Source organism: Balearica regulorum, chromosome 3, assembly GCF_011004875.1.
Source record: "Balearica regulorum gibbericeps isolate bBalReg1 chromosome 3, bBalReg1.pri, whole genome shotgun sequence".
Lineage (NCBI taxonomy): Eukaryota > Metazoa > Chordata > Aves > Gruiformes > Gruidae > Balearica > Balearica regulorum.
This window is the reverse complement of record NC_046186.1, coordinates 63,412,946-63,432,857: the sequence shown is the minus strand read 5'-3', so window position 1 is coordinate 63,432,857 and position 19,912 is coordinate 63,412,946. Positions and strand designations below refer to the sequence as shown.

General features: G+C 41.0%; 2 protein-coding genes across 6 annotated transcripts in view; both read left to right on the top strand.

Moving 5' to 3' along the window:
- The window catches only part of HBS1L (HBS1 like translational GTPase), a 62,636-nt gene extending 57,586 nt beyond the window's left edge, over positions 1–5,050 (top strand). For all 5 annotated transcript variants that reach the window (XM_075748153.1, XM_075748151.1, XM_075748152.1 and 2 more), the window contains 5 exons: positions 121–211; positions 1,869–1,977; positions 2,597–2,697; positions 3,622–3,766; positions 4,385–5,050. In XM_075748153.1, the coding sequence (XP_075604268.1) occupies positions 121–211; positions 1,869–1,977; positions 2,597–2,697; positions 3,622–3,766; positions 4,385–4,396 (458 nt within the window). In that variant the 3' untranslated portion in view covers positions 4,397–5,050. The remainder of the gene's footprint in view (positions 1–120; positions 212–1,868; positions 1,978–2,596; positions 2,698–3,621; positions 3,767–4,384) is intronic.
- A 2,320-nt stretch (positions 5,051–7,370) lies between these two features.
- On the top strand, positions 7,371–18,250 carry ALDH8A1 (aldehyde dehydrogenase 8 family member A1). Its single transcript, XM_010301489.2, has 7 exons — positions 7,371–7,639; positions 11,584–11,731; positions 12,151–12,306; positions 13,708–13,857; positions 14,514–14,770; positions 15,588–15,749; positions 17,217–18,250. The coding sequence occupies exons 1-7, from the start codon at positions 7,502–7,504 to the stop codon at positions 17,667–17,669; spliced, it is 1,464 nt and encodes a 487-aa protein (XP_010299791.1). The 5' UTR covers positions 7,371–7,501; the 3' UTR covers positions 17,670–18,250.
- The last annotated feature ends 1,662 nt before the right edge of the window (positions 18,251–19,912 follow it).

The window sequence follows — 19,912 nt, the reverse complement described above, 5'->3', positions numbered from 1 at the left end:
CATTCATACTGAAAATTGATGAGTAATGGTTGATGAAGCACAAATGGCCCAAACAGAGCTGTTTGTTTGTAGCTCAGAACCTAGGTACTTCACTGAGGTTCTGTTCTTACTCATTTCCAGGAATCACACTGCACGATGAACCAGTTGATTGGGCTGCAGCAGGAGATCATGTTAGTCTCACTTTGACCGGCATGGATATCATCAAAATCAAGTGAGCAAAACTGGGTTTCAGTCTAAGTAACGGTTTGTTTTTAATGAAAAGCTTTATAACTATTACACTTAACAATCAGCGGTTTACTTGAAGAATGATGTGGCTACCAGGATATTTAAAACCAAAGTGATGCATATCACCTGGCTTGCACGTACAAACGTTGGAAACATCTGCTACATGTACAACGGCAACCTCAGAAGACTACTGTTAGTTTTCATGCTTTGCCCTACTGCTGACACTGGTGACCTTCAAAGCCTTTTTCCTTAAGACTTGTCCATGGACATTTTAAATGCTGAATTAAGTAAATCCTTATTGCTAAATAAAGCAAAAGATTTTTGAGGAGCTTATCGAATTGTAAATCATTCTAACAAAACACATCCAAACAACTGCCATTGCGTACCCATAAATCATTCTAACAAAACACATCCAAACAATACCGATAAGTAAATCTGGACAAGTGGAATTGATGGAAACTGTTTATTCAACACATTTAGCTGCTTGTAATATTTGTTTGGGGAAATGTTTTGCTGACCCTTTCTTACGTGTCTGATACATTCAGTGAGACACAGCAAATCTCTTTGTGTCTGTTTCAATCTATAGGTTTCATGCTAAGCGTTAGTCTCTAGCTTTTAGGTAAGTGTCAGTTGTTGTTCAGGCTAGAAAATTGGATCTGTAATTTGTTCAGCTATTTTACATTCCAGTTGGACTTCAGACAGCAAACTTTCAAGCTACTGTTTGAAAACTCCTTACATGGATAACTCTACAAATTTATGTTCTGCTTTTCAGGGAAAAGCACAGGCTTTTCTGTATTGCCATTTGATAATGGGGTGTGATACTCTGTGGTAAATGGGGGGGGGGGGGGAAGGCTTGTTCTACTTGTTGAATGAAGGCTTGAGTCAATTCGTTACCTTGGTGTCATTCATCTTTGGAGGTACATTAGATTTTAAAGAAAAGGTACAAAGTTTTAAGTCCTCTTGATTATATCTGATGCATATGTTTAATCATGCTGTGTGTTCTCTTCAGTCATGTTTTTCTGGGTGGGATTAATTTTCCTTTCATTTTAGGTGGCTAAAACTAGCCACTGTGAAAACGCTGTGTCTAGTCTACCTTATTGACTTGTAAAGACCAGCAGCTTTCTTGTGACTCCATGTAGAGGTTGGGTGGTTTTTTTTAAATGAGTGCTGCTGAGAGCTTAAGTTTTGAGAATCCTGATCACGATGTTCCTTTATCCACAAAATAGTGGAGTTACAGGCAGCAGCACCGCAATTTTGGGCACCCAAAATATTATATTTTGGTATTTCATGCTATTGATCTGAAACAATTAATCTCTGAATGAAAGTCTAATTCTTCAAAGTACCTACGCACAGGAAACAGTGACATTTTTAGAAACTGATTAGCAATGGACGTAGTTGTTCACTGAACTAGATAGACCTCTTCATGCATACCCACAAAATACTCTAGACATTGTCTAGGAATTGATTTCATTACAGGCTTTAATATGGTGTTCCTGATTTATTTCTTTTTTTTTCCCCCAGGTTATACTAAAGTGGTGCTGTCTTTGCTTTGCTTGTCTTAAATATTTATCTTTTTCTAGTGCAGTGATTAACATTTGTATGTCAAGATATGTATCAGTTCCTTTTATTCTCCTCTCTTGTAGTGTTGGCTGTGTATTTTGTGATCCCAAGGAACCCATTAAAGTTTGCACTCGTTTCAGAGCTCGAGTTCTCATCTTCAATATTGAGGTTCCAATCACTAAAGGATTTCCTGTAAGTGTCTGTGAAAGTTCCTGTGTTCATTACAGGTTGCTCAGGGCGTTTCCTCTCCATGTTCAATGCCCCCAATATGAGAGGCATTTAGCATCCAGAAGTGGTTCCGTCCCTCCAGAGGAAACAGATTCTTCTGTAATTTGAAGAGGATATAAAGGGCTATTGTGCCTGCTTATGCATATTCTTACTGGCTTTTAATACATAGCTGAGCCATTTCAGAGAACATGAGTTCCTCTGCAGTCAGGCTAGGATGTCCTTTGGAAAGCTCACGCCTTGTAGGAGTATAATGATGCACTTAGTTGTAAGATACCTTTTAAAAATAAAAAAAATATCGGTTCATGCTACAGAACTGCACTGTAGTGGCAAAAGCAAAACATTTAATTCATCATTAATACCTTTTTCATTCTTAATACATGACCTTTGTATCATATTTGTAGAGATCATGAAGTTTAGTAACTAGGAACAGTTACTGAATGTGAGGCAGAGACTCCTGTGAGAGAAGTTTTATAAGCATTTGTTTAAAAAAATCAGTATTAAAAGAAGTTGATGTCTTCAAGTATTAGCACCTAGCATTTCAGATTATTGTAGAATGTTTAATAACTGAAAAAAATATTTTTAGGTACTTTTACACTATCAAACCATAAGTGAACCTGCTACTATTAAAAGACTGTTGAGTGTCCTGCACAAAAGCACTGGTGAAGTGACAAAGAAAAAACCTAAGTAAGTGTTTTGAATAGTTAATAATTACTCCAGAAATGGTCTAACTCTTGGTTAATATATGGTATATCAAGCAGGCTCTATTGTGAAGCAGTAACGTATTTATAAGAACATGCTTTCATTATTTTAGTTGGGTTCATGTCTAGATTTCAGAGCACTTTACAAAGCGAAAAACCTCCTGTGCACTTGATAAATGCTTAGCAACTGAGAAGTAAAATGACTTGCCTAAGGTCACTTGCAGAATTGGGTGTGAATCCTAGATCACCAGCCCTGCACTTAAAGGACTTTTCTTTTTTTTTTTTTTTTTTTTTTCATTATCTCTTTTCTCCCTATAATAGCATGGAATCTTTGGTATAATTCTGGAGGTGGGTTGCTGTCTAATATAAGCTTGACTAGACAGTGGTTGGAGAAAAAGAGATTTAGGGAATCTTCCCATATAAGTTAAACTATGGGAACATCATTCTAGTTATATTTGGGTAGAAATGCTGTTTGATACATACGACATTATCAGAATAATCCTTTTCCAGAAATTGCATGGCTGAAACTGTTGCTGAAAGGTAATGGGAAGAAAAATTACGACTTCTACAGAGCAATGAATTGGCTCTTTAGTTGTTGGGTTTGAAACAAGACTTGATTTCTGCTAGACGTGAAAAAACAGGTATTAATTAATGAGATAACTAACTGCAAAGCAATTTGCTAAATGTTGTGGTCGATGCCCTTCTCTATAAAGAAAACTCAGATGCCTTTTTAAAAGGTGTACTCCAGGCAAATGAGTTTTCAGTCTGGTGGCTTGGGTTATACTTGAAATCAAGCTTGATCATTATACTTTCAGCTTTTTAAATTGATTTTTTTTCCATTTATTCACTGTTCTCTTTTTCATTTATGCATTCATATATTTATAATAGTTTTCTGCTTATTTACCTGCAGGTTCTTGACTAAAGGGCAGAATGCTCTTATAGAACTACAAACACAAAGACCTGTTGCTCTAGAGTTGTATAAAGATTTTAAAGAGCTTGGGAGGTTTATGTTACGCTACAGTGGTTCCACTATTGCTGCTGGAGTTGTCACAGAGGTATGGCATCTTTGTAACAGACTTTCTATATTGTAAAGGAACAGCGTTAACTTTAACACAGTATTTAGTTTTTAGGGTTAAGAACTGTTTTACACCCTTTGGCCTAAAAGTTCTAGGCCTGAGGGAGAGCAATTTAGTCACGTTAACCAAGTTCTGGTACTGAGACTTACAGCTGAGTCGTTTTATGTCTAAACTTGGAACTAGAGGGTGAGAATTTCTGGCTTCTGTGTGTGTCGGAATGATGTGCTGGGTCTGTCAGAGGCTCCAGGCCTTATGGAACTTTAATGCTCTTAACAGGCTGTCTGGCCTTAAATAAGATCCAGAATTAGGGCTTTAATCTTGCACCCATTTTTCATTAAATTTAACTTGAAGCGAATGGGGTCCTATTTAGAAGTACGATGCCCAATGTGTGTAGAATTGGGGACTAAATAACCTTTTAATTGTTATTTGGGAATTACTATTTTAGTACTTGTGATCTTGCTCCAGAGAATTTCAGAGCAAAAGGAGTTGTTTTTTTCCACAGCTAACTATATCATGTTGAAAAGAGCTGTGATTGTTTTACATTTAGTACTTCATTTTTCACCATAGTTTATTTTTTCCATTTGCGTATATTTTTAGATTAAAGAATGACAGTGGTGCCAGAACTTCCACCATCCAACCAAAATGCAATCAGATATCCAAACTTCTGTTTAAGAATCCAGTTACTTCAATTGAAGGAGCAAGTGCAATTAACTGGGGAGAAGACGATGATGACAAAAGTTACATCGTGTGACGCGTCTGGGAAGCCCTTCGTCAGTCTCTCCCACTGCAGAACAAGATGCCAACTGACAAGGAACTGCTAATGTTGCACTTCTCGATCTCAAGAATCTCATGTGTTTCTCCATGTGGAATTTAGCCCTTAGAGAGCTTGATGGAAAAATCTTAGCAAGTTGAATTAGAGAAAAAAGGTGATGAATCATCATGAAACAAACTCCTTACTTCCAGACATAAGTTGTTTACATATTTTCTTTGATTTGCTTTTTTTGCTGCACATTAATTCAGTAAAGTAACTTTATTGGTCTAATATATTTTTAGGTTTGAGTTGAACGCATATTCAGGGAAAAAAAGAACTATTTACTTTGGTTTCAAGAGAACAGCATGTAGTATTATCCTGGGATTGTTTTCCCTGTCCCAAAATTTATTTAAAAAAAGTTTTCTTTTGCTGTGTAGTGGAAGCTGTGCCAACATTGGCTAATTTTATTTTTTAAACTGTAAGAGTAATAAAATAACTTTGTCTGAGCATAATTTTTGTCCCTTTGATCTTTTGTTATTTAAACACTTCTAAATTGTGTTAAATCATTCTTTACTTTCCATACCTCAGAAGTTTCAGAGTAAACTTATGAGTTAAAATGCGAAACTGGCATGCGACTTGTCTTTCTGTGGAAATAATTTCAGTTTTTCTCACATGTTAGTCAGTGCAGCTATTGCGCAAACACGTATCTCTTTCATCCAGACTTAGTGCTTCTTTGAAGAAAAGCTGGCAATTTAGTCTTGGGATGTGTGCTAAAGCCAGGCTGTTGTGCTTACTCAAGCCTCTAACTCCTTCCTGCTCTTCAGTAATAGGGCAAGGCGAAACCTCCCAGTTGAGAACAGGGTCCTTCTGCCACCTCCAGCATAAACTCAGGACAGACACACTTTACTGCAACTTGGGACTTTATTTTTCTCAACAGGAAGTGTGAGGGGACCTCAGGTTTTTCAGGAGCTGAACATGAGTGCGGGGTGGAAACGACTCTGCCCATAGTGAGTAGTGCGGGGAAGGAACAGAACATCAGTCCGAAGCATCAGTCACTGGGGTTAACCGAAGTAAAGCTGTGCCCTGTGTAGTGAAGAACACAAAAAGCCCATGATCGTTATTTAGTTCAGTTACGTACAGTCCATACCTACTCTTTCCACATGTTTTTTTTGGTAGGTAACTTTTTTGCTCGTATATGCTTTAGCCCCAGATACCTGCACTTGACCACAAAGACATATTGTACTGTTGACTGCATGCATGTAGGAGTGCCAGCAATGCTTTATGTGGAAATGACTTTTGTAAAATCTTACGAATCTGAAATAGCTGAAAACTGTTATTGCCAAAACTGAAGCTTATAAGTTATCACTATTTGCTATGTATTTTTATAGTCCAGAAATTGCATTTAAATACTTACCAGTTTCAACATGCCAGCCATTAAGGTTTCGGTGCACTTGGATTCCAGAAATTCGTACTGCCAAGCTCCTGCGTTGAACCTGTTCCACTTGAACTTCCCTTCAAACCTTGAAAATGTTTTTAAGTCAGGGGACAGCTGAAGTGCTACAGGCAGAAGAATGTGTCTTCAGTTTCAAGACTTCAGTAAATTCCTTGCTGTTTGTGGACAAGGAAGTGTGACACAGGGTGAACCTTTTCATAACCCTTCTCACACATGGTTGCATTAAATTTTGAGACTCAGTATTCTGTGACTACAGAAAAGCTACTGCATCCTTTCCCAGTTTGTAGCTTGGGAGAGCCAGAGGTATTACCTAATCCAGTTTCAATGTGACTGCACTACCTTTCAGCACTGATTTGAACTCTGCCCAGACGCACCAGTTGGTCGATGCATAAACGATCTGTTGTTGTGCAACAAAAACATACCACCTTTATTCCATCAAAATATGTTTGCGTGTTGATCCACAAAAAATTTGATGGCTTGGCAGTGATCTAGGGTGCAAAAACTTTCTGAACTGCTGATTGAGATAGTCACAATCTCCTGGTGACGACATACTGCTCTCTGATATGGATGTAGTGTTTTGAGTGTGTCTGGAGTGCAAGCAGGTGGTGTGCAATCTTAGAGCAATTTGACAATCCAAGCATTCTCTCTTGGAGAAGAATGTCTTTCACACAGCTCTTACCGGATAGTTCGGGTCCTTGGGCTGTTAAAGAAAAACCTAATTATAAATAACAGGCTTCTCTATAGCTAAGTGGCTTCTACTGGAATATCTATGGAAGGGAAAGCATGAGAGCCAATGTCTTGCTGCTTTTTTAAAAACTGGATTTCTGACAACATACCATGGAGTGTGCTAGGTAGGATCATGCTTCTCAACTGTTTTGAACCGAAGAGCCACTCAGCTGCTTGTATTGTTTGATGTTTGGGGATATTGGTGGAAAAAAGAGAGTTTCTTACGTTTAAAATCTTTTTCTTTTGGCAGAAGCAGTGTTTTGGGGGTTACAAAGAAAAGCATTGATGATGATGACAAAGCAGTGAACATGAGCTGCAAACATGCTAGTCCAAGTCTTTTTCTGTGTCTACTGACAGTGAGGAGCAGGAACCTGGCTAGGCATTTGGGTCTAGAATTGTTTTGTATAGTTGTTGCAAAATGTCTTCAGACTGTAGCTTGAAAAACTGATACAGGGAGAAATTTCCCTGTCAAACCATTCTTTTTCTCCCCTTATTTCCTGTAGACAGAGGGGAGCTGTTTCCTAACAACTAAGCTGATCCTGCCTCCCTGCTTCAACTCCTAGAAAAGAACCAAGTGTCACAGAAATAGTAATTCCGCCCCACCCCCTGCTTTCCTCTCTCCTGCCATTATTGCCAGGGTTCGTTCCCACTCGGGAGCGAGCTCTGCAGGGAAGACAGGGAGAGGGGAGGAGTTCAGACTTGCTGTGCAAATACATTCAGAACTACTAATCTAAATTGATAACCTCGTAAAAAAAAAAATCACAGATGAAGCAAGTGGCTTACGATGGCTCACTCAAAGGCTCTCTTAGTGCTGGAAAACTTTATAGCTGGCAAATTTGTTCCTTGTTCCTCCTACCTAAACTCCTATAATCCATCCACCGGAGATGTCTATTGCAGGGTGCCAGACAGTGGCAAAGAAGAGGTGAGTACGTACAAAGAAGTGAAAACATTAAATGCACGTAACACGAATAGTTTTGAGTGGGAGAGGCTGAAGGTGGGAGAACAGAAAAGCGCTGGGGACTGTAATGCTTAAATGACTAAGTTCTTGATTGGATTGTATTGCAACACTAATCTATGGCTGCGACAGTGAATACTGTTATTTTTTACGTTTTGCTGTTAGAAAGTTACAACCTGGATCCTAGGCTGGTATAAATTTATAAAGCTTCAGTAACTACAGTGGAGCTCCTTCAGCTCACGTGGGAGATGTCTTGTACAGAAGTTAACAATAACGTTCAGACTGGCAGTAAGTATAAACAATCTGGAAGAGAGAAAAGAATTTATTGATCTCTTCTGTGAATAAACTTAGAGGCATTGTGTACAACTAAATGTGTTCTTCCTGAGTGTCTTGATGATTTGCAGTTGTCTTTTAAAAGGATTTTTGGCTTGCTGGCTCTTCCCCTTAAGTATGGTAAAAAGCTTCCAGAGCTCTCTGGTTCTGATATTAGCAGTTGGATATTAGGTGGAGGTGATGAAGTGGCTGCGATGAGTGTATGTTTCCTCACAACATAGTCTGTCCTCTGCATCACTCTAGTGTTTCCTGCTCCTGTGCTCTCTAGTGGGATGAATGTCTCCTCGTACCTTCTATGTGTTCAGGTGTGGATGGGCAATGTGGCGTTCATCTGGGGAGCTGCAGTTTCATTGATGCTACTTTATCTGGACCTACACGTGTGTGTCCAACACAGTGTTTCAAAGTTACTGGAGAGAGAAATGTCTGGAAAAGCTTGGATAATGCAAAGGGCTTGGAAAATATTGACAAGTAGTGTACAGTATTTTCAAAACTTTTTTTTTTTAAACAAATAGCTACTGTTTGTAGCTGTTCCCTTCGCTTGCATTTCAGTCCTGTTGTCATCTTTTCTCTTTGCTTCTCTCAGCAGAAACCTTTGCACTGTAATTTCAACTGGGTAAATATTTGCTAGATGCCGATGACCAAGGGTTAAAGAGTAACAGGTTGGGTTTGCTAGAATACGTCTGTGTAAGTTCATTCCAACCCTAATTATGCCTGAAAAGACTTCTCTTTGATGTGCAGGTGCAAATCTTCCTGTTCATTCATTTGCAAAATCATTAAAACCAGAGAGATGTGAGAATGCCAGAACGGCCTAATAAAAACAGGCTGCTGGCCATTCTGGAGCTATAGTTCAAATATATGTTAAGAGTAATGGCTTTTCTCTTTCGGCTTTCTGAGTTAGTGGTTGTGTGTAGCAGTGGGAACCCAGGTAAAACACCCGTTAAGTTCAGAGAGTGCTTTACTCCTGCCTTGAGACAACTATACAAGAACATTGGGCTCTGCAGACCTGGCATCTGCTGGTGACTACTGGAATATGCTGCAGGAGAAAGTGCAATCACATGCTACTCAGAGGGTGTCTGGAGCTTTCAAAATAAGCATCTAGGCCCAGGTTCCACAAAGGACTCGGGATGCTAGGTTCTAGTAAGGCTCAATGTCCTGCTGGATTTTTTTTTCTTGGTTAATTTTAATGGAGGGTTAGAAGGCAGAACAGAGACAGACGGCAAATCTGTTGCTGACCCTGCAATTTAACACCAGCTCAGCTGAAGGGGCCATGTCAGCCAGTTTCTGCCAAATACATCAAATGTTTTTTCAGGGGTATGTTCCCTAGCTAGATGTCTTAAATTCCAAATAGCAGCACCAATGCAGGCTGAACAGGTGCCCTGTATCTCTGAAAGACAGGCTGGTGAGAGATAATGAGTCCTGGCAAGTATCTCCTTAAAAAACATCTCTTTCCCAAGAACCTTGATTCTGTGCATCATTCCCTGGGAAAGCAAACATCATGTCCTGAGGGCAATTTGGGGTATTTTGGTATCAAAATCTTTTATGATAGCTCTGGATTGTGTGTTCTTTCTCTGTCTCTGTGTTGTGTAGAAGAGGAAAGCAGAAGGAAGTGTTTCAGACACATGAGTTCATAGTTGAATTCTTATGCGTGTTTTCTTTATGGCTCGACTTTCTTTGCTGCTTTTTGCTAGTCAAACTAAGTAACTGTTTAACCTTTGTACGCTCTTTTACTTCTGCTGTACAAATCTCTCTCCTTTTTTTCCTCTTGCTTTTCTTCGATTACTGCCGCTTCATTCCTTTCTTTGCTGATTTTTCTTTTCTGCTGTCTGTGAAAATGCAACATCTTCCTTATTCTAAACCCACTGGAGGGCTGAAAATGCAGATAGCCCTAACTGCACGCCAGCCCTCTCTTGATGCTTGCAGCACCTGGTGGAAAAGGCCACAGAGGAGAAGCAGCACCACAATGGCACCTAATGACAGGAGGGTGGAAGAACAAGTCAATTAGTAAGGGTGGTATGGTTTCACAGAGGGTGAACCTTTTCGGGGTAGCGTGCCACCCACACCTGACTCGCTCAAGAAGCTGCAGTTCCCCTTTCCCAGGCTCGCTTTGGCCCTGCTCCAGCTGTTCGGTGGCTGGCGGCCTGCCGCCATCGGCGCCTGAGCATTAGGTTGTTGAACTACAGTCGAAAAAGTCTGAGCTTGGCCAGTGATCCGTGTGACCTTGTATGAGTTGGTTTATTCCCACCCTGGTGTCTGTACCCGTATTGTTCTGGCCCTCAAACTCTAGTCCTTGCTTTTAGGGAGACCCATACATTTTGAAGTCGGGGGGGGGGGGGGGGGGGGGGGGGGGAGATTTCCACCTGTGTGAACTTTTGTGCCCTCATTAGTAAAACATAATTGGAGTACCTATAGATCATTTTGCGATGGTTTTTATAACACCCATCACAATCTGAAGGAATGAATTTGGAACTCAGATTTGTGGAACTGATGGAAAGGAGTCTTCAGTGACTGCGTGGGACCCAGCAATGTGGCAACATTAGGAGAGGTCAGAATTATCTGATTAATCTTACATCAGCATCCTCCTAGTTATTGACTTAGGCAGATTTCCAAAAGCTGAAGAAATTTATGAGCAAAAACGATGGGAAACCAACTAAGACAGCTTTGGCTAAAAGCCCACCTTGATGCGTATGTTAGACATTGGAAACAATTAAGAAGTGATACATAGGAAGCAAAAATTGGGAAATAGGGCACTAAATTAAAATATGGAAAGATGTTGGTAAACATCTTCGGACTGGTAAACAACATTGAGAAGGAACTGCTTATAAATCAATAGATGCAGATAACTTTTATTTAAGAGCCCAGAGGAAATGATTGATGGAAGCGAGCACTTTTTGGAGAATTTTAATCCTTTGAAGCCTAGTCTGCTTTGGAAAACTGCTGGTATTCTGCCACTATGCAGAAAGGTCAGGCTGAAGGACCATGCAGTTGTTATGTACATAGGCAAAATACTGGCGAGACTGGTATCATATTAATTCATCTATATGAAATGCATATCATGATCTTTCATATCTGTAGACTTTGTTAGGCTAGGAGGGCATACAGTCTACTCCTTCCCCAACCCCTTACTTCCATCATTGCCCGATGTGGCTGAAGTGCTGTGTTGCAAGGACTGTGGACATTTAGACTGAGGCTGCGTTTGCTCTGGGAGATTCTTGCACTTTCACTCTTGAGAAACAAGATTTGGCATGGGTTTGGCCAGTGGCACTTGCTGGTGCCAGTTGACCGGTCTGGCATTTCCTCCAGGCCTGGAGGGTTGCCCACAAGTTACTGGAGTGTAAAGAAAAGCAAGAGTTACTGTGAAATAGGCTATGAAGGAAAGAACCTGTCTTGAGTTATGGGGCAGTGTCTTGAGAAGATGGAAATGGAGAAGCTATCCATAGTCATGACTTTGAAGAGATGCAGTCTTCCCAACAATGTGATCTGGATTATTAGCCTCTCAAATGAGAGTTCATCTGTTGATTGTTTGATATTCTTTCTAAGGCCTTCTATTAATATTCACCATCCTTCTTTTGCTTTTTTAGGTGGAAGCTGCTGTCAAAGCTGCCAAAGCTGCCTTCCCAATTTGGTCTTCAAAAAGTCTATTGGAAAGGTCTCAGATCCTGAACAAATTGGCAGACCTGATTGAACATGACCTGGAAGCATTTGCACAAGCAGAGTCAAAGGATCAGGGTAAAAATTGGAACTGTTGATCTCAAATGTAGTGTGTCTTGCTGAATATTGAAATGGAGGATATGGTCCAAATTTTTAGTATGGTATGAACTGTTAGTGCAAATTGGAGTTGATGTGCATGAATTTTGTAGAAGTTGCTAAGTTTGGATTCCTCAGGCATTCTAAGGCTTGCCTTTCAGAGTTGCTAAGCATTGACTTCAGTTATTACATATTTGTGATGCAATACTGCAGGGGAGCTGTTGTCATTGACCATGATTGCCCTGTGCCGGGGATTACTTGGGCACAGGACAAAAGACATTTCCGAAAAAACATGCAAACGACAGTGTTCAGAGCAGAGTTTGAAGCACTGTTCACAGTGGTATTTAGATGAGCTATTTTCCGCCCGTGATAACACAGCAGTGTGCTTGGTTTTGTTTCAGGAAAGACTATCACGTTTGCTAGAACAGTGGACATCCCTCGGGCCGTGTACAACTTCCGATTCTTTGCCTCTTCCATCCTTCATCACACGACAGAGTGCACCGAGATGGCAACCATGGGCTGTGTGCATTACACCTCGAGGGCACCTGTGGGAGTTGGTATGGTGTTCCTGAAACGCCGAAAAGCTTGGTAGAGTGTCTGCCTGGGTGGTTCAACAAAGAAAGAGGATTTTTCCAAAGCTAGCGTTTATTGTCTCTGGGTCATGTGCTAAACACAACTAGTTTGCTAAAGCATGAGCAACTTTATGTAAAAATCAGTTGTGCTACTTTCTGGTAAAAAGAATGCTTATATGCCTTAAAAAGCATCTGGTTTAACTCGGTAGCTCTCACCCTCAAATCTTCTCTCGTGTTCTGTACGCGTGTGCCTGCGTGGGTAAGTAAGCATTACTGCTGCGGATCGGCGAGGCGTTCAGAAGCACTGAGCTGCTGCTCCTGCGCCGAGAGCTGGATCCTCCTCACCTTTGGGGAAGCAGCAGCAGTTTGCAAGGCGACATTTCAGCCTGTGACTGGAGCGCACACGGGTGGCCAAACCGCTTTCAGCTGGGGGACTGCTGGCATCAGCCACTAGATGCTGCTCATGCTTCAGAAAAAGCGGCTGTGCTCACTTGAGGAGTGATGGAGTCATAATGATTCCGTTATTAGGTGTTTTATCTAAATATATGTGAATGTGCCACATCCGCACTTGCATTATTTAAAAAATAAAATTGGCTAACCTAGAGGACCCATTCAAAAGTTTTTGTGAGCAGTGGAGAACATGAGTACTTCTGGTAAAATTACTCTCGTAAGGAAAAGTCACTCGCTGCGTCTTCTCCATCAAACAGCGAGAAATCCTGTGGCTTTTGTAAGCAGTCACGGCTAAGGATTACAGATGATTTTTTCACTATTTCCTATAAATATGTAAGGTGAAAGTATTCCCAAAGACAATTCCTGAAAAAATTCTGGTCATTCAGCAATTTGTGGAAACAGCAGTTTGTACACGGATAAACTTTGGCACTCATAAGTTAGGCTAACATTTATCTGAAAAGTACGCACTCGATGTTATGCTCTTTTTTAATATTAAAATGGGGAGGGGAAGCTCTACAGAGCAACAGAAAGCAAGAGTGATCTGAGCTAACACATTACCTTAACTTGCTGTTTGCTAACACAGAGTATTACCACAGCCAGTTGATGTAAATGATTGTTATGGCTAACCTTGCATTAATGTTCCCAGAAAACACTGAAAAGTTTCCTGTGAATATAAGATTCTGCCCTGAAGAAGCAGCAAAACTTATTCAGAGAGTTCGGCTGATCACCTTTAGGATTATTTGCACAAATCTTTTAAAGTTATCTGCCTGTGAGAAATGGTGCTAGCTGCAAATTTATTGTACAATTGTCTGAAATAAAAGCCATAGCCAAATTCCGTTCATAAATCTGAATTGGTGTGTAACTGCTTGAGGTTAGAGAAATGAGTTTTGTCTCCCAGCAGACTGAACTCCTGTCTTCTGTGGTTTTGCTTTGTAGCTGGTTTAATCAGCCCTTGGAATTTGCCACTATATTTGTTGACCTGGAAAATAGCTCCTGCCATTGCATGTGGAAATACTGTGGTTGCCAAGCCAAGTGAGATGACATCTGTCACAGCTTGGATGATGTGCAAACTCTTGGAGAAAGCAGGTAAGTCCTGTAGCGTGCTAAGAAGGGGGAAATGGGGTGGAAATGCTTGTCTGTGCATCATTTTTTTTGTTGCAGAAATCAGAAAGTGCTCAAAGACTTTGGGACAGACTGTTTGCTGCAGCTGGAATGCTGCACTGGAGAACAAAAAGCTCTCCCTGTCCTCACACAATCCCATCTCCCCAGCCCAGCTATTGCCCATTTTTTTCTGCTATCTTCTCATGAAGTGTCTTCATGTGGCTCCTTTACCCCTCCTGCACTCCACTTAAGGATGTCCTAAGTCTGTGGTATCAGCAGAGGAACCATGAGAAGGTAACAGAGTGAGAATCAGCTCTTGGTGGCTATATTGTGGCTGTGTTTGTTGCACCAGTAAGAAAAACTGGGAGGACAACTGCTTCTTCCCTGAATGACAGAAAACTGAGTCTCTGATGATGGATGTCAGGCAAGCTTGACTGATCAGTGGAATTGGTATTACCCTTTAACACATGACCCCCAGAGTTATTAAACATGAAGCGTTCCAGCTACTACATAAACGAAGGGTCAATCTTTGTCACCCTAGAACTACTAGTAATTTTCTAGCTTCAGGGACAAAGCACGGTGAAGTGAAACCTCAGAACACAGGAAAGGGAACGGTGACTATGTGCCTTTCTTCCCATCAGGGGTACCCCACGGGGTGGTGAATGTGGTGTTTGGAACGGGCGCCAAGGCGGGAGAAGCCCTCGTCTGCCATCCCGACGTGCCTCTGATCTCCTTCACCGGCAGCACGCTGACAGCCCAGCGGATCACGGAGAAAAGTGCTCCGCACTGCAAACGGCTCTCGCTGGAACTGGGAGGCAAAAACCCTGCGATCATCTTCGATGATGCCGACTTGAGCCAATGCATCCCCACGACCCTGAGGTCCAGCTTTGCCAACCAGGTGCATCCCACCTCTGTAGTGTATAAACACTGCATCAGGAGGTGTGCATGTGTCTAAGAGTGTGCGTGCGCGTGTGCATGTGCACGCACCTTAGGATTCAAATCCGAAATTGTCAAGGTCTGTTTCAAGATTCTGTGTTGTAAGCAAACCCTGAGTAGAAAAATATGAAAAAGTTTTCATTATTCTGTAAGCAGGGAACCAAAATAATAAAGGGCTCTTCCTAGTGCTCTCCATCAGAAAATAACAAGGTGTCATTATGCCTCTCAAAATAGAAAGATTGCTTATCCCTCTAGGAAGCAGCTGCTTTAAGTCCCACCATGCAAGTAATTGGGAAAACTTGCTGATTTGTTTGAATTAAATTAGGAGACTCCCCCCAAATTCTACCAATGTTCCTCTTCCCTCATCACCACCCTCAGGAGAGATCACCAAAGCTAGGAAAATGTGGATGTTCAGAAAAATAGCTTGGTATCAGAAAGGGATTTTCAGGAAATGAAGATGGAGATAATTCAGAGTTGGAAATCACATTTCCTATGAAAAATGTTGGAGAAGACAACACATAATCAATGAAAAATCAAATTTACTTCTGTTAGTAAGTGACTGCATAACCCTGTGGTAGTTGATCTGTCTTTTTTCTTCTGTTTTCCTTTTCAATCTGGGAAAAATCCTACTTTGGTGTGTTGGTGAATGTAGTTTGCACTCCTGAGTATGCAGGGACACACGTCTCATTCTGGGATGTGACTCATACTCATTACAGTACAATGTAATATAAACTAATACTTTTTTCTTGGTTGTTTTTTGTTTGTCTTTTTTTTGGTAGGGTGAGATCTGTCTCTGCACCTCCAGGATCTTTGTTCAGAGGGGCATATACAGCGAGTTTTTGAAGAGGTTTGTGGCAGAGGCTAAGAAGTGGAAGGTTGGGAACCCCTCAGATCCTACAGTTGATATGGGAGCACTAATAAGTAAAGAGCATCTGGAAAAGGTGATGTTACATGGAGTTTACATGATCTCATCTCATCTTTTAGAGGGCTATGAAAGGTGATTTCAGAAGTGCATGGAAAGGACAGTGTCCTCTCCAAGATTAGTTCTGAGGGATGATGATTCAAAGCTATTATATCTTTTTGATAAGGTTTCTGTTGCCTGTGGCCTAGGATCACAAGATTAATTTGGAAAAATCAACTCCATGGGGAAAAGAATTTAAAATGACAAACACTATTTCTTCCTGTTTGAAGTGAAATAACTCAAAATGGTTAATTCTAAATCCTGAATTTATACTAACCAATCTTAGGGTTCAGCAACTTTTTCATGGATTTTAATATTGCATTTTCTAAGATCACTAATTTGCCTGATAAGGTAGTTGACAAGGCAAAAGCCTTATTTTTATATCACTCTGGCAAATTCTGGGGAATACAAGCACACAGTTACTTAGGACTGCTTGCAGTAATTTGGAATTGCCTATGTGTGGAAGGCAGCTGAGACGGTGCGCAGTTAAACATAGTCTGCTTTAGTGGCTTATATGAAATTAATTTTTATGGTGTCAGACCGAGTTCAGGAGAGCAGATATTCACATCCCAGAACTACGTGACACAATCAGTATAAGCAAGAAGCAGATCGAAAACCGCAGAGTAAGAGAGAAAGCCAGAGCTTTGTCATGCTTCCTGACGCCTCAGCAGGTTCTCCAGGCCTGTTCTGAAGTAGAGGAGTGGTAGAAACACCCACTTCCCGAGGTCCTCGGTGTGCGGCCCCACAGAGGACTTCTGAGTCTAACCTACCAAGGTGGTTAAAAGAAGCAAAAGAGAAAGAAGCTTGGTGGTATTTCTGTAGGGAGAGAAACCAGGCAACGATTTCAGGACAGCAGTAGGTCAATAGCATGTCCTATGTGTTCAAGGTAGCATACGACAGCAGCAGCCGTGGAAAGAGCTTTAATTATTTATTGATGAGATTTTCTACAGGATTCATGGCTTCATCATCCTAGTGGCATGTAAACATTTAACAAGCCTGCCTGTGAGGCAGGAAAATATTACTGATCCCTTGGAGTAAATGAGTGAACCCTGACCTGGAATACATGGCAAACTGCCCGAACTCCTGGAAGAAGGGAGGGATGGAGGATCTGGGACCACTTGTGTTTCCACCAGGGAAACACATTCCCTTTTCAGAATACTCAGTGAGAAGGGCCAGCGCTGATGCCTGCTCGGCTAGTAAGTGTTTGGAGAGAGAGGACAATTGTTCTACAGCAAGAAATACCCACCCTTACTTTTACAGAAACACAACAACAAAAGTTAAGGAATAACCCTCTGTTTTTGGGAGGGAAGTAAAGGCAGCGTGATCCAGCTGGGGATATTCAGGGGCTTCTGTTGATGTGCCCAGATTGGAGAGGTTGATCCTCAGGATTTGGTGTCCTTTAGCAGATTTGGTGTCCTTTAGTGATGTTTTCTTGCCACTTCCCCAGGTAAGGAGCTATGTGAAGAAAGCCCAGGGTGAAGGAGCCAAAGTCCTCTGTGGAGAGGGAGTGGATTCCTTGGCTCTCCCAACTGGCAACCAGAAAGGCTATTTCATGTTGCCCACCATTATCGCAGAAGTCAAGGATGAATCTTGTTGCATGCAAGAAGAGATCTTTGGTCCTGTGACATGTGTGGTAGCATTTGATACAGAAGAAGAAGTGATCAAAAGAGCCAACAGTGTGAAATACGGCTTGGCAGCCACTGTGTGGTCCAGCAATGTGGGACGCGTTCATCGGGTGGCACAAAGACTACAGTCTGGGTTGGTGTGGACCAACTGCTGGCTCGTTAGAGATCTGAACTTGCCATTTGGTGGGATGAAAGCCTCAGGCATAGGAAGGGAGGGAGCAAAGGATTCCTACGAATTCTTCACTGAGGTCAAAACCATCACAATAAAGCACTGACGTGTCAACAGAAGTATTTTAGAGTAAAATAAATGATAGTAATTTGTGTTACCATAAATGGCGTTTTGGAACACAGACTGTGATTGTCGTCATCTTTTTCCTGAACTTTGGTCAAGTAATATCAATGACAGCTGAAAATAGTCCCCCCAAAAGCTAATGTTGAATGCAGCTTTCATGTTAAATGAGAAGATCAGTGCAGACTCGACAATCAACCCATCCCAAGCCAGATGACTCGCTTATCTTATGGATCCTAAGGCTTTTTGAATACTGACTCAAAAATCTCTCCCTCTAAGGCAGATTGGAGAAAGGATGATACATGACTGTTCCTGTGGTTGGTGAATTACCTTGAGGGATAAAGTGGCAAGCACGTTGTGAGGCTGATACTGCAATGGGAATCAGCCCATTTCCACTATAAACAGTACGTTCCATGTACCAATCTCTATTGCACTTCACTGATGTCAGACAAGGGCTAATGCTACAGCACACTAAAAGCCTGAGGCATTATCTTTAATCTATTAAGTAGTATTAAACCACGGCGTCCTGAAATTCTCATGATATACAAAGACAATAAACATTTTAATTATAACCTGTTTTATGGTATGCAGCTGAATCATCCTAAGACTTGTTCTCTGACTATTTTGAATTTACAGCCTTTTGCCATTTCTAGGCCCTAGTGATGGTGTTTTTCACATCCCTGCACAAGGATTTGGCTACATCACAGTGACATTCTTCATTAATAAAAACTGGAAGTGACTCCTAAGGCAACTGGCTGTTGGAAATGTTTGTCAGCAAAATGTAAACCGCTGGCAACTTCCCCTCGTTCATTTTCAGAGCTTTTTTTTTGATGAGATATCTCACAAACTTGTTCAAATTCCACAAAAAGATAAAATGTGATACAAATTCTTTCCCCTCCTGAGATGGCTACGTTGCTATTGAATTTTTACAGCAGCCCTTCATGATTTGTTTTTCAAGTTTTGAGCTGAATTTCATACTAAACAAAACTGCAAGGAGTTTCATAAATGGCTGTATTCTGAGAAGAGCTAACTAGACGGTTTTTCAGAGCTGTTGGGGGGAAAAAATGCCCCTCTAAAATAAAAATTAAAAAAATAAATGATGAAAAAATATTACTGATGAGGTGAAAGAATGGAGTAGCAAATTGCTCTGCTGCTCCTCTGCACACCAAAAAGAAAATACAGAGATTTGGGGTTAATAGAAAATGTAATTTTATTTTTGTATAGTTTATAACATTTTTAGGGGAGTGGAGCAGGGCAGTTGTAAAACTGATGTAGACGCTCTAGAGGAGTCTCTAGGCCTTGAATACTAATCCATACCTTTATTTTGATATTTCTAATTAAGATAGGTTTTTTGCATAGAGTACCTCTCAAGAGTATATTTTCCAGAGAAAATTTATTTTTTTCTTTCCAGAGTTTGGCCAAACTAATGCTGGGATTTGCACTTTTCTTAGTAAAAATAAAAATGCCAACAGGATGTTTTAAATTACAGCTGCAGAAAGGCAGTATTTTCTCACTCTTTAAATGCTTTTTCATGAGAGGAGTCGCTGCATCAAATAGTGGTGGTGATGTCCTCACCCTGCGTGAGTCGTGCCAGGGACTGCCTAGAGGTCTTCGAGGCAGGATGGTGGATCCCACCTCCCTCCCAGATGTCACTCCAGAGTCGCTCACCGGGAACATTTGATACATCTGTCCTGACCTGGCTGAAAAATTGATTTTCTCTTTCAGAAGGCTTTTTGAAAATAACCTGTACCCCAGAGCTGAGGCCCGAGTGTGTGATGAACCTTGAAATCTCTAGATCTGACCCAGATGCCAGGCAGACCTCCCAGGCAGGTTGGGATCTTGGTCATCTAATGGATTTGGTACAAGCACCCAACTGGAGATGAGTTAAGGAAAAACATAAGAATGATTGGCGTAGTGAATGGATGTATTCTGAAGAAGCACAAACATTTTATTTTAAAACTCTGCCTAGGTCTATTCATGACCGTGTGGTGGCAGCAGAACACTCATGGTGGTGGTTTGTTTTTTTTTTTTTGTTCCCCACCCCAGTCACTCATTTTGCTGGGAGAGAAATGAACAGCTATATCAGTGCATGTTTCATTATGCAAATTATGGTTTGGGGGTTTTTTGTTGGTCTTTTTTTGTTTGTTTATTTGGGTTTTTTTTTTGTTTGTTTGTTTGTTTGTTTTTTACAAATCCTGTTTGGAAGAGCAAAAGAACCCAAAAGCAGTG

Excerpts from the sequence above, each read along its gene's own strand:
- ALDH8A1 (XM_010301489.2), top strand. The coding sequence starts at position 7,502 with ATGGCTCACTCAAAGGCTCTCTTAGTGCTGGAAAACTTTATAGCTGGC. Across the intron at positions 11,732-12,150 it reads AGCAGAGTCAAAGGATCAGG|GAAAGACTATCACGTTTGCT; the intron begins GTAAAAATTGGA and ends GTTTTGTTTCAG. Across the intron at positions 15,750-17,216 it reads GTAAAGAGCATCTGGAAAAG|GTAAGGAGCTATGTGAAGAA; the intron begins GTGATGTTACAT and ends CCACTTCCCCAG.